At 39.7% G+C, this 12,886-nt stretch overlaps 1 protein-coding gene across 1 annotated transcript in view; it reads left to right on the top strand.

Annotated features, from left to right (window-relative positions):
* NEK5 (NIMA related kinase 5) overlaps positions 1-12,886 on the top strand; it is an 89,795-nt gene that overhangs the window by 50,255 nt on the left and 26,654 nt on the right. The window contains 4 exon segments of the mRNA XM_032150944.2: positions 1,406-1,486; positions 1,720-1,788; positions 5,481-5,607; positions 11,882-12,007. Of these exon segments, the coding sequence (XP_032006835.2) occupies positions 1,406-1,486; positions 1,720-1,788; positions 5,481-5,607; positions 11,882-12,007 (403 nt within the window).

Genomic DNA, 12,886 nt, shown 5'->3' with positions numbered 1-12,886 from the left:
CCAAGCCTTGTCTTATCAACTCAGGGAGTTGGCCACACTCATCTTCAGTTCCCATCCCTGCACCTCTTCAGTTCCCCATCCCCGCACCATGGCCTGCAAACTCTCTCAAGACAGGAGGCTAGGGCAGTTGCAGGGCTTGTCTCATTGGTTTTCTGTTTCTCAGGGATTACTGTCTTTCATTGCTGGATGTCTAATGTATTAAAAACAATTTATCTATTATATATTTGATTTGGCTCTTTCGTTGTTTCAGGTGTGGAATTAAATCTGGTTTCTGATACTCTGTCTTGGCTGAAAGCATACGTTTTCAGTGCCCACTGCTGGGGGTGGTGGAGGGCACTCAAGAGTTCCATTTGGACACTGAGTTAGAGAATTTGTGAGAGTTCACATACCTGCTCTGGAGCCTTTACCCTACTGTTCCCTCTGCATGGAAAATGCTGTCCCCAGACCTGCGTATGCCAAGGTCCAATATCATTCCAGGGCTTAAATCGATTGCCAGATAAGCTTTGCCTGTATTACTCTCACTCCCTACTCATTTTCCGTCATGTTATCCTATTTTGTTCCCTTGATAGCACTTAACACTTTCTGAAATTATGTCATTCGTTAACTCATTTATTACCTATCCTACTCCAGTAAAATTTAAGTTCCGTGTCAGCAGGGACCTTTCTGGTCGTGTCTACTGTGCTAACCCATTTTGAGGGTTTCTGGCCCCTAGGGAGTGCTCAGTGTGAATTTGTGGAGTGAATATTAAGATGAAGATAATGCTAAGTACACAGTTGGATATGTGAGTCTGGAGCTCAGAGGAGAGGAAAAGTGAAGCCTGAAGATACACATTTAAGAGTCTCTGCTTAACGATGGCGTTTTAAATCCATAGGAATGAATGAAACCCCTTGTATTAGGGAAGAGAAGAGCAGATGGCCCAAGATAGGGCGCTAAGAAACCTCCAAATATGGAGTTCACATCTCAGTTGTGCCTTTGAAATTCTTGTTATCCACTTTTAGTTTTCTTCTCTTCCTCCTTGAAATTGCCTGCCAATTTTCAGAGCCCTCTCCTTCCTTTATACCATCATGAGTTGCTCACTTTGCTTATTTTCCTGATTAAGATCATAAGCCTCTTAAGGGAAAGATCCTGTAGTCAAAATTACATTCTTGAATTGAATTGGGTTGGACTGGAGTGGACTGGAGTGATAAGTATTGTCACATTATAGAATTTCACCCACTGAAGTGCAAGTGTTAAATGTATTAATATTTCAAGTTAATGGATACTGTGCACAAGTTTTTAGTTAATTCTTATTAACTTTCCATTATAAAAGCTTGTTTTTGTTATTAAATCAATCATCAGATTTAACCCAGAAATCAACTCATGTAAACATACAGTGATAGAATTGTATTTTTCTCTAAATTTTCAGGACATTGAAAAAGACTTGAAACAAATGAGGCTTCAGAACACAAAGGAAAGTAAAAATCCAGAACAGAAATGTAAAGCTATGGTAAGAAATACTTTTGTCTTTGGGTTCCATATTAAATAGCTGGCTGGGGAGCCACCTTGTGATCTGGGTTACCTGCATGATTTTCCCCCTAGTATTTTATAGAATTGCTCTATTTTGTGATGTGAGACCAATGGTTTTAAGAATCTATAATGTCAAACAAAATTGACCTAGGGAGTTGTAATTCTAAGGCTTTTATTGAATTGCTAAACTGATTTTTTTTTTCTGCCTCCTAGAAGGGGGTAAAGTTTGAAATTAATTTAGACGAATGTATTTCTGATGAAAACATCCTCCAAGAGGAAGAGGTATGCCATTAAGTCTAAATTTCCATTAGTAGGTATGAGAAAATGCATATATCTTACTTAATAGCATGTTTTCTGAAATTATTTCACAGGCTGTAGGGATACTTTTTTTCAACTTTTATTTTAGATTCAGGTGGTACGTGTGCAGGTTTGTTACCTGGATATATTGTGTGATTTTGAGGTTTGGGATATGAATGATGCTGTCACCCAGGTACTAAGCATAATACCCAGTAGTTAGTTTTTCAAGCCTTGCTTCCCTCCTTTCTTACCCTCACTGTAGTAGCTCCCAGTATCTATTGTTGCCATCTTTATGTCCATGAGTACCCAATGTTTAGCTCCCACTTATAAGTGAGAACATGCAGAATTTGGTTTTCTATCCCTATGTAATTGGTTTTCTATCCCTGTGTAATTTGCTTAGGATAGTAGCCTCCAGCTGCATCCATGTTGCATGGACATGATTTCATTCTTTTTTTATGGCTGCATAGTATTCCACGGTGTATATGTACCACGTTTTCTTTATCCAGACCACCATTGATGGGCACCTAGGTTGATTCCATGACTTTGCTATTGTGAGTAGTGCTGGGATGAACATGTGAGTATATGTGTCTTTTTGGTAGAATGATTTGTTTTCTTTTGGATATATACCCAGTAATGGGATTGCTAGGTTGAACAGCAGTTCTGTTTTAAGTTCTTTGAGAAATATCCAAATTGCTTTCTACAGTGGTTGAACTAATTTACATTACATTTCCGCCAACACTACATAAGCATTCCTTTTTCTCTGAAGCCTCGCCAATATTTGTTTTTTGACTTTTTAGTAATAGCCATTCTGACTCGTGTGAGAGGGTATCTCACTGTGGTTTTGATTTGTATTTCTCTAATAATTAGTGATGATGAGTATTATTTTATATATTTGTTGGCTGCTTGTATGTCTTCTTTTGAGAAGTGTCTCTTTCTATCTTTTGTCCACTTTAAAATTTGGGTTATTTGTTTTTTCTTGTTCAGTTAAGTTCCTTATAGAATCTGGATATTAGACCTTTCTTGGATGCATAGTTTGCAAATATTTTCTCCCATTCTGTAGGTTGTCTGTTTACTCTGTTGATAGTTTCTTTTGCTGTGCAGAAGCTCTTTAGCTTAATTAGGTTCCACTTGTCGATTTTGTTTTTGTTGCAATTGCTTTTGAGGACCTAATCACAAATTCTTTCCCAAGGCCCATGTTCAGAATGGTGTTTCCTAGGTTTTCTTCTAGGATTCTTATAGTTTGAGGTCTTACATTTAAATCATCAAGTCATCTTTAGTTGATTTTTGTATACAGTGAAAGGTAGGGGTCCAGTTTCATTCTTCTGCATATAGCTAACCAGGTATCCCAGCACCATTTATTGGATAGGAAGCCCTTTCCCCATTGCTTATTTTTGTTGATTTTGTCAAAGATTAGATGGCAGTGGATAAGTGACTTTATTTCTGGGTTATCTATTCTGTTCCTTGGTTTATGTGTTTGTTTTTGACCCAGTACCATACTGTTTTGATTACTGTAGTCTTATGGTATAGTTTGAAGTTGAGTAATGTGATGATTCTGGCTTTGTTCTTTCTGCTTAGAATTACTTTGGCTATTTGGGCTCTTTTTTGTTTACATATGAATGTTAGAATAGTTTTTTTTTTTCCAATCCTGTGAAAAGTGACATTGATAGTTTGACAGGAATAGTGTTAAATCTATAGATTACTTTGGGCAGTATGGCCATTTTAATGATATTGATTATTCCAATCCATGAGTGTGGACTGTTTTTCCATTTGTTTGTGTCATCTGTGATTTCTTTCTGTGTCGTGTAGTTCTTGTAGAGATTTTTCACCTCCTTGGTTAGATGTCCTCCTAGGTATTTTATTTTATTTTTTGGTGGCTATTGTAAATCGGATTACATTCTTGATTTGGCTCTCTGCTTAAATGTTATTGGTGTATAGGAATGCTATTGATTATTGACTTCGATATCATATCCTGAAACTTTGCTGAAGTTGTTCATCAGTTCCAGGAACCTTTGGGTGGAGTCTTTAGGGTTTTCAAGCTATAGTATCATATCCATGACGAGATGGTTTGACTTCTTCTTTTCTTATTTGGATGCCTAGAATTTTAAAAAATATTTCTAGAAAAATGTTTGGTGCTCAAGGCCAGGGCACAGTGGCTCACGGCTGTAATCCCGGCACTTTGGGAGGCTGAGACAGGTGGATCACAAGGTCAGGAGATTGAGACCATCCTGGCTAACATGGTGAAACCCCGTCTTTACTAAAAATACAAAAAATTAGCTGGGCGTGGTGTCACCCACCTGTAGTCTCAGCTACTTAGGAGGCTGAGGCAGGAGAATAACTTGAACCCAGAAGGCAGAGGTTGCAGTGAACCCAAGATCACCCTACTGCACTTGAGCCTGGGTGACAGAGTGAGACTCCATCTCAAAAAAAAAAAAAAGAAAGAAAAATGTCTGGTGTTCAAATGAGTCTTCCAAATACTTTTTATTTTCCCATTTTATTTTATTGGGGTTATTTCTTTAGATAAATTATTACATTTTAATTTACTTTTCTTTAAATAAAGGAGCTATTTTACTCATATTAATTTTATCATAGCCAAATTAAAATAGAAGAGCTGATACATTGTCAACAACGAATATACTGACCTAAAAAATTGAACAGGTACCCTGAAACCAGGCACATTTATTTTAGGTCTTAATTAGTTATTGATAACTTTGAGTAAATCTCATTTATGCATTTGGGCTGTCTTTGCCACAGCAAGGAGTAAATACAGTAAATCCAATACAGCAAATCCAAATTTCATTTATTAGTTGATTTTAAAATCTTTTTTATCCTGATTTTATCAGACCTATAATAAATGTCAAAATTAACAGTTTATTTTTCCATTTTACCTTTTCTGAATTCACCTTTTAAGTCAATATAAGTATGAATAATTATACCTGATGCTCAATCTTTTTATTTAATGTTCTTTATTAGCTTAAAACATTTCCATGTTAGCATTTCTTATTTTTATGAGCATTTGCTACATAAAGACTTCATTAGAGTGGTGATAGTTAGCATTCACCTCAGTTCAACCATAAGTTCCTAAATGCCCCAGAGCTATGACACCAGAGTGGAGCAGATCTGGGGACCTGCTTCTGTGTGGGAACTTGAGAAGTGGTACTCTCACAGAGCTTCTGTGAAGTGAGGTGCTGACATTACCCTGCTGAAATGAAAGAATGGAGTCCAAAAAGTTTTAACTGCCACTCTTTCTTATTCTTTGCTTTGATCTGCTTGAATCAGAAGTGGTCATTTTGGTATTGACTCCAAAATACTAGGAGCAGATTTAGGGAGCTGGTTAAGAATGTCGTACACTTAAAACAGGGCATGAATGAGAAAAGCTTGAGAGCACCGTAGAATGGAACTGAAGTGGAATAATATTGAAGTCAGAAAGTCTAGATAAAATTAAGTTGTCTTATGACCAGTGCTTGACACTGTTAACATGGAGAAGAAATGAAAACATTTCTGTTTTTATCTAACATAGCTCTAGTTTTAAAACTCTATGGATTTATTTGTTTAGTAAACATATGTTGAATATTTACTATATACCTTGCTAATTAGTTTTACTAGGAACGCAAAAATATGGTTTTTCTTCCTTTCAAAATATGGCTAATTTATCATAAAACACTGTGGAATTGATTTAGGCAATGGATATACTAAATGAAACTTTGACCTTTGAGGATGGCTTGAAGTTTAAGGAATATAAATGTGTAAAGGAGCATGGAGATTATACAGACAAAGCATTTGAAAAACTTCACTGCCCAGAAGCAGGTACGTGTCTCTTGAAAGTTGTAAATGATAAGGAACTGTTTTATTAGCAACCCATCTTGAACTCTGTCCCCATGCATCTGCCTCGGCTCCACTGTTACTTGACCCCTTTCTGCTCTCCCTAAGCAAGGCAGAAACACACTTGCTATTCTCCTGCCACCCATGCAGTGGCCACACTCCCTGAGATCCAGCCCTCCTCTCCTGCTCCATACCCACTTCCTCCTGGAGCTCCAGACGTACCAGTCTTTCTCATTATCTTCTGGGAAGCTCCATGGACAAATGTTGCCAGTATCTGAAACTCAGCTGTGTAAAGTCAAGCTCTTCTGTGCTCTTCCTTCCCAGTGACCCTTTAGTTTGGTCAGTGTCACAGGTGCAACTGGCTGGGGTCAGTGTTGTGGGCAGTAAAAGAATTTATCAACACAATTGTAAGTAAAGAAAGGCAGATTTATTAAAGTACAAAGATATGTTGCAAGAGTGCAATGGGCAGCACAGCAGAGAAGGGGCTGTCTGCCAAGTGGCAGGGGCTAGAGGGAAGTTTTATAGGGTCATATTGGAGGAGCTACATGCTGATAAGATGTGCAGATAAGGTTTTGCTGCTGGGGCTACATGTGGAAGGAATGAGGTATTTGGGAACAGGATGTGCCAGCAACTTGTCTGTGATGAGTCATCTCTCAGAATAGTTGTTCCCTCATCCCCACCCCCCAACCTGGGACCCCCTCCCTTGTTGTTGTTTACTTTTGAGAACTTCACAGTCAGTGCTATCACCAGGGTGCACCCTCAGCATAGTGTCTATTCTGAGATGTCTCTAGAGTCTTCCTCTTCCTTCATTCCCTCTGTTACTAGTTTAGGGCTCTGTCATCTCTCAGTAGTGTGGTGTAGGCTTCAGAGACAGATGGGAGTTTGAATCTCAGCTGTTGGTGCCACTTTCTGGTTATGTGACTTTTCTTTCACAAGTTATTCCAACACTCAATCTCAGTTTCTTCTTAGGAATAGGGGATAATAGTAGTAGGAATAACCACACAGGGTGAGGACCAAAGTGAGTTTTGATGTATAAATGACCTGGCACGTACTAGGTGCCTAACATAAGTGCTGTCTTTTCATTTTCCCTTTGCCTTCCCCTCACTGTATTGCCTTATTCACTTATGTGACCTCCTTTTCTCTAGTATTTCCCCTTCATTCTCTAAATGGTTACTGTATTAGTCCATTTTCATGCTGCTGATAAAGACATACCTGAGACTGAGCAATTTACAAAAGAAAGAGGTTTAATTGGACTTACAGTTTCACATGGCTGGGGAAGCCTCACAATCCTGGTGGAAGGCAAGGAAAAGCAAGTCATATTTTACATGGATGGCAGCAGGCAAAGAGAAAGAACTTGTGCAGAGGAACTCCTCTTTTTAAAATCATCTTATCTCATGAGACTCATTCACCATCACAAGAACAGCATGGGAAAGACCCATCCCCATGATTCAACCACCTCCCACTGGGTCCCCCCAACAACACACAGGAATTCATGATGAGATTTGGGTGGGGACACAGACAAACCATATCAGTTACTAAAGTTATCTTGGTATATTATTACTCTGCTCAGATTTTTTTTGGATAATACCTGCAGAATAAGGTCCATTCCACATATTATCACATTTAACACTACATGGCCTAATTCTGCTGTGACCCACTTCTCATCCCAGCACTGCCTCTTTCCTTCCATGGAAAATGGGATCCATACAGCCTGCTGGAATGCCTATTTTCTCCTACAGTTGGAATGCCCATTTTATCCTACAGCATTTACAGACCTGACTTGGCTCAGTTTCTTCTTCCTGGAATACTCTCTGCCTCATTTCCTTCTCGAAGAATCTCCATTCAGCAGGCATCTTATTGAGGATCTCCCTTGTGCCAAAGACTGCTTGGTGGTATGGAGCTCAAAGATGAATGAAATCTGGGCCCTGTTCTCAATATCACAGAAGTGTTATGAGCAAAAGAGGCACAAAACTGAAATGTTAATCACTGTTGAAGTTTGAGCTGGGTAGAGAGTCAGGGAGGTCCGCACTCCTCCAGGGCTTGGCATGCCATCATATTTGTGATTGAGAAGGATCATGCTGGCTGCAGAGCAAAGGATGGCAGGGAGGGCAAGACTGAAGGCAGAAGAGTCCAAGTGCATGAGCCAGAGTGGTGCAGGGAGAATAGATACTGAGTGTGGGACCTGAGGAAGAGAAGGGGCTCAAGGATATTCCCGGTTTTCTAATTCAAATGCATGAAGCTTTCATCAACCAAAAATACATCACAGGGAGGGTAATGGGGTCGGGAGAGACAAGGTAGTGATCTAAATTTGGAACATGTTGAGATTTAGGTCTATAGAGCATCAGTTGCAGATTCTATATAAGACTGAAGGCCTGGGGCTTATCAGGGATAAAGATATAGCTTGGTGGCCCTTAGCTTATCCGTGGTTTTTAACCTTGGTGATGGTCAAAATACCTATGCAGAGTGAGAAGGAAATGGAGCTTAGGACATAACCCTACCACTATATAGACAAACTTTGGAGAATCAGGGAAAGTAAAGCCAAAGGAGGAGAGACAGGTCATGGAGGAGGCACAGGAATTGGCAGCATCACCTGGAAGAGAAAGGCCAGATGAGGTGAGTGGGATTTGGCCCTTCAGGAGCTGTTAATGGCCTCAGGGAAAGCAGTTGGCTGTGTAAGGGGTAAATTCAACTGTTATCTTTGCATCAGTTTGCTGGGAAAAGCAGAGGGGGTTGGCTGTTTTTTAGATGAAAGGAAAAAAAAACCCTTCATTAGTAGTATACTGAAAATTGTCTCATTTTAATCTGTATTCCTTTAATTATTATTCAGGCTGAATAATTTTTCCATATGTTTGTTGACCATTCATATGTCTCTTTTTTTTTCTTTTTTCTTTCTTTTCTTTTTTTTTTTTTTTGAGATGAAGTCTCCCAGGCTGGAGTGCAGTGGCGCAATCTTGGCTCACTGCAACCTCTACCTCCTGGGTTCAAGCGATTCTCCTGCCTCAGCCTCCCTGAGTAGCTGGGATAGGTGCATGCCACCACGCCTAGCTAATTTTTTTTATATATTTAGTAGAGATGAGGTTTCACCATGTTGGCCAGGCTGGTATTCGAACCCTTGATCTCAGGTGATTCGCCTGCCTCGGCCTCCCAAAGTGCTGGTATTACAGGCGTGAGCCACCATACCCGGCCAACCCTTCATATTTCTCTTATGAATTATGTACTCATGCCCTTCATCCTTTATTCTACTGAAATGGCATGTTTGTTTTTTTCTTTATAAGACCGATTTAAATCAAACTTTTGCCTGTAATATGTATTGCAAATGTTTTCCTCAGTTGGTTGTCAGATCTCATTTATAGTAATAACAGCAAATATATATGAGTGTGTGTGTGTGTGTGTATATATTCATTCACTTAGGAATAAACTTATGAGAATTGTACGGCATATAGAAAGAAAACTGTAAAACCTTACTGAGGTATTTACAGACCACTTCAATAAATGGAGAGAAATAACAGTGCTATATATTGGAAATATTTTTTCCAAATAAATATTGCAGTCTGGTTATCTGAGGTATTACCCAGAACTCTTTTGTCTCACGACCAAAAGAATAAGGAGTGTGGACACTAACGGTGAGTTTGGACTGAAAGTTTAATAAACAAAAGAGGAAAGCTCTTCACTGTGGAGAGGGGACCCAAGAGGGTTGCCATTTCACATCTGAGTACAAAGGCTTTTATGAGGAGCCTGATAGGGCTGGGTGTTTCACTTGCATAAGGCATGAATTTCTGGCAGCTCCACCCCATTCTCCTAGTATGCTGACTGGCTGGGGGTTGTTTTTGGAAAAGGCACCACTCAGAAAATGACATGATGGTTGACCGGGCATGGTAGCTCATGTCTGTAATCCCAGCACTTTGGGAGGCCAACGTGGGCAGATCTCTTGAGGCCAGGAGTTCGAGACTAGCCTGGCCAATATGGCGAAAGCCCATCTCTACTAAAAATACAAAAATTAGCCAGGTGTGGTAGTGCACACCTGTTATCTCAGCTACTTGGGAGGCTGAGGCACAAGAATCACTTGGACCTAGGAGGTGAAGGTTGCAGTGAGCCAAGATTGTGCCACCACACTCCAGTCATACTCCAGCCGGGTGACAGAGCAAGCAAGACTCTATCTCAAAAAAAAAAAAAAAAAAAAAAAAAAAAGACATGGTGTAAAGACCAATTGGAGCCTTGGCCCACAACCAGCTGAGTGTTGGAGTGATGGTTCACAGAGGCTTGGCTCACAGTCCAAAGTATGCCCCAAAAAGGAAAGGAAATGTGCTCACTGGGGCCCACTATGTACATGTCCACAAAAGGAGAAGGAACTATTTGCTGGAGGCCCACTCATTGCACAAAGGACAAAGGCATTTCTGTGTTGGGCCTTGCTCCCTTATCTGTGCAGCTGTGGGCATTGTTTAGGCAACTTCCCGTGCTAGTTCCCTTATCTGTGTCTGCAGCTTGATTTTTCAGACTGTTCTTTTGTTTGAAAGAATTCTGAGGACCTGCCCTAACTGCCTGCCTAACTGATTCTTTCTTTTCCTCCCTCAATATGTGGCTTTATGGCTATTTCAATCAAAACCACAGTAGGATTTTTTTTTTTTAATGGTATAGGGAGATCTCGGCAGGTTGGAGAATCCTGGAGCTTCTTAAGTAGCCAAAAATTTTGAAAAAGAAGAACAGTGAAGTGGTACTTACGTTTCCAAACGTCAAAATGTATTACAGAAATTATAGTCATTCAGACAATATGATAGTGGCACCCAAATAGTTAAAACAGTGAGAAGAGAAAGTTAGAAACAAATCCTAGTATGTATCATAATTCAGGACAAATGAAAAGTAACATCACAAGTCAGTGTGAAAAGAAAGGATTATTTAAATAAATGCTGCTGGGCCAGTTGGTTAACAGTTTGGGGAAGATTGTGAAATCAGACCCTATATAATATGATACAACAAAATAAATTTTAAAAAAATCAAAGAGTTTATATGTAAAAAAGTTATAATTTAGAAAATGAAATAAAATAATATAGGTAATTTTTTTTTTTTTTTGAGATGGTGTCTCATTCTGTCACCCAGGCTGGAGTGCAGTGGTGTGATCTCGGCTCACTGCAACCTCCACCTCCTGGGTTCAAGCGATTCTCTTGCCTCAGCCTCCCGAGTAGCTGGGACTACAGGCGCCTGCCACCACGCCCAGCTAATTTTTATATTTTTAATAGAGACGGGGTTTCACCATGTTGGCCAGGATGGTTTCGATCTCTTTACCTTGTGATCCACCTGCCTCGGCCTCCCACAGTGCTGAGATTACAGGCGTGAGCCACCGCGCCCAGCCAAGGTAATTTTTTTTGAACAGGGAAGAGCTAGCTGTTCAAAATACATAGAAAAAAATCACAGAATAAATTAGTAATAATTCAACTTTAACAAAAAGCTGTAATAAAGCAAATAATACAAACCCCTAGAATTGTCATTTTCAATAATGTATCTAGTTTGAATAATCATAAATGTCCACAAAAATTTAGCTACAAATGAGGTCATTATATAATGGTATTATTTTTAATAGTGAAAAATCACTAGCAACCTAAAAATCTGGCAAGAAATGATTAGTTATATTATATTACATTCATAAAGCAGAATATTATGTTTGCTTTAAAAAAGCTGTATAGAAGAATATTTAATAACCTGGATATGATCTGTAGCTGATTGAAAAAAGCGAGCTCTGAGAGGACATGTAGTATGTGGTCCAATTTTTTGTTTCAAAACAAAGCAAAAATATGCAGAAGGGAAAAATTGAAATTATTATAGTCTCTGGACAGTGAGATTATGGGTGGCTTTTTTTTCTTCTACCTACCTGATTTTCAGATTTTCTATAGTGAAAACAGTAATAAGGAAAAAGACAGAACAAGTTATTTTTTAAATTAAGAAAATGGAACAGATTTTGTTTCTGTCGAAAAAGACTAGAGTGAAAGTTCTCATAGATGCCTCAAGGAACTTGTCCATTTGTGTCACTGATATTTCCTTGGCATTTAGCAATATTGGCTGGTCAGTCAAACACTAAGAATAAAAGTAAAACAGTGTTGACACCTTTTTGTCATTTCAATCTTATATCTGTTAGAACAAGGGTGGTCATTTTTCTGGTTTTGAACATACCTGCTGATAAACTGCCTCTGAGTTCCTAAGAAGTGTTTGGGGCAATTAGTCACACTTTGACTGCTTTCGAATTAATGAGTTGTTTTCTTACACCCAGGGTTTTCCACACAGACTGTAGCTGCTGTGGGAAACAGGAGGCAGTGGGATGGAGGAGCGCCTCAGACTCTGCTGCAGATGATGGCAGCAGCTGACATCACCTCCACCTGCCCCACGGGGCCTGACGGTGAGTCTGTGCTTAGCGTCAGTCGTCAGGAAGGGAAGACCAAGGACCCATACAGTCCAGTGCTCATCCTGATGTGATAGTCTGCTTCTCAGTACCCACCCTATAGACCTTGTATCAGACACTTTCAAATATGTTGTTTTGATATCTCCCTATGCCTAAAGAGACTTGCCTGCTAATTATCCTGGACAAACCACCACTCTAGACATGCACATATAAAGGAGGAAGAATCCAGGATGCGACCTTCCTCAGAGTGAGGGAAAATGCATGAGGAAGGACAGCTGACTTGATTTACCTTCCAAGGCCAGCTCAACAACTTTTTTTGCGATTTCATAGGGTCATTTTTTTTTCCACCAGTAAAATTAGAATTAAAAGAGTAGCTATCTCTACAAGATTTCGAGAGTTAATAGTTCAACGATACATATAAATTGCTTTGAAGCCAACGTGCTATTTAAATGTTAGGAGTGTTTAGGATATGATTATGTTTTCTACCTAAATTCCTTCATTTACATTTGAACCTCTCACATAGCCTTTCCTTAGAAGAGGATCATAGCAGGCCGGGTGCAGTGGCTCACGCCTGTAATCCCTGCACTTTGGGAGGCTGAGGTGGGCGGATCATGAGGTCAGCAGTTCAAGATTAGTCTGGCCAACATGGTGAAACCCTGTCTCTACTAAAAATAGAAAAATTAGCCAGGCGTGATGGCACACAGCTGTAATCCCAGCTACTCGGGAGGCTGAGGCAGGAGAACTGCTTGAACCCGGGAGGCAGAGGTTGCAGTGAGCCAAGATCGTGCCACTACACTCCTGGCTGACAGAGTGAGACTCTGTATCAAAAAAAAAAAAAAAAAAGAAGCAGAAGCGGGCCATAGCAGCCTCCAACAT

The sequence above is a fragment of the Hylobates moloch genome, unplaced genomic scaffold (genome assembly GCF_009828535.3).
Source record: "Hylobates moloch isolate HMO894 unplaced genomic scaffold, HMol_V3 SCAFFOLD_4, whole genome shotgun sequence".
Taxonomy (NCBI): Eukaryota; Metazoa; Chordata; class Mammalia; order Primates; family Hylobatidae; genus Hylobates; species Hylobates moloch.
The sequence above is the reverse complement of the archived record's forward strand: the minus strand, read 5'-3'. Positions and strand labels throughout refer to the sequence as shown.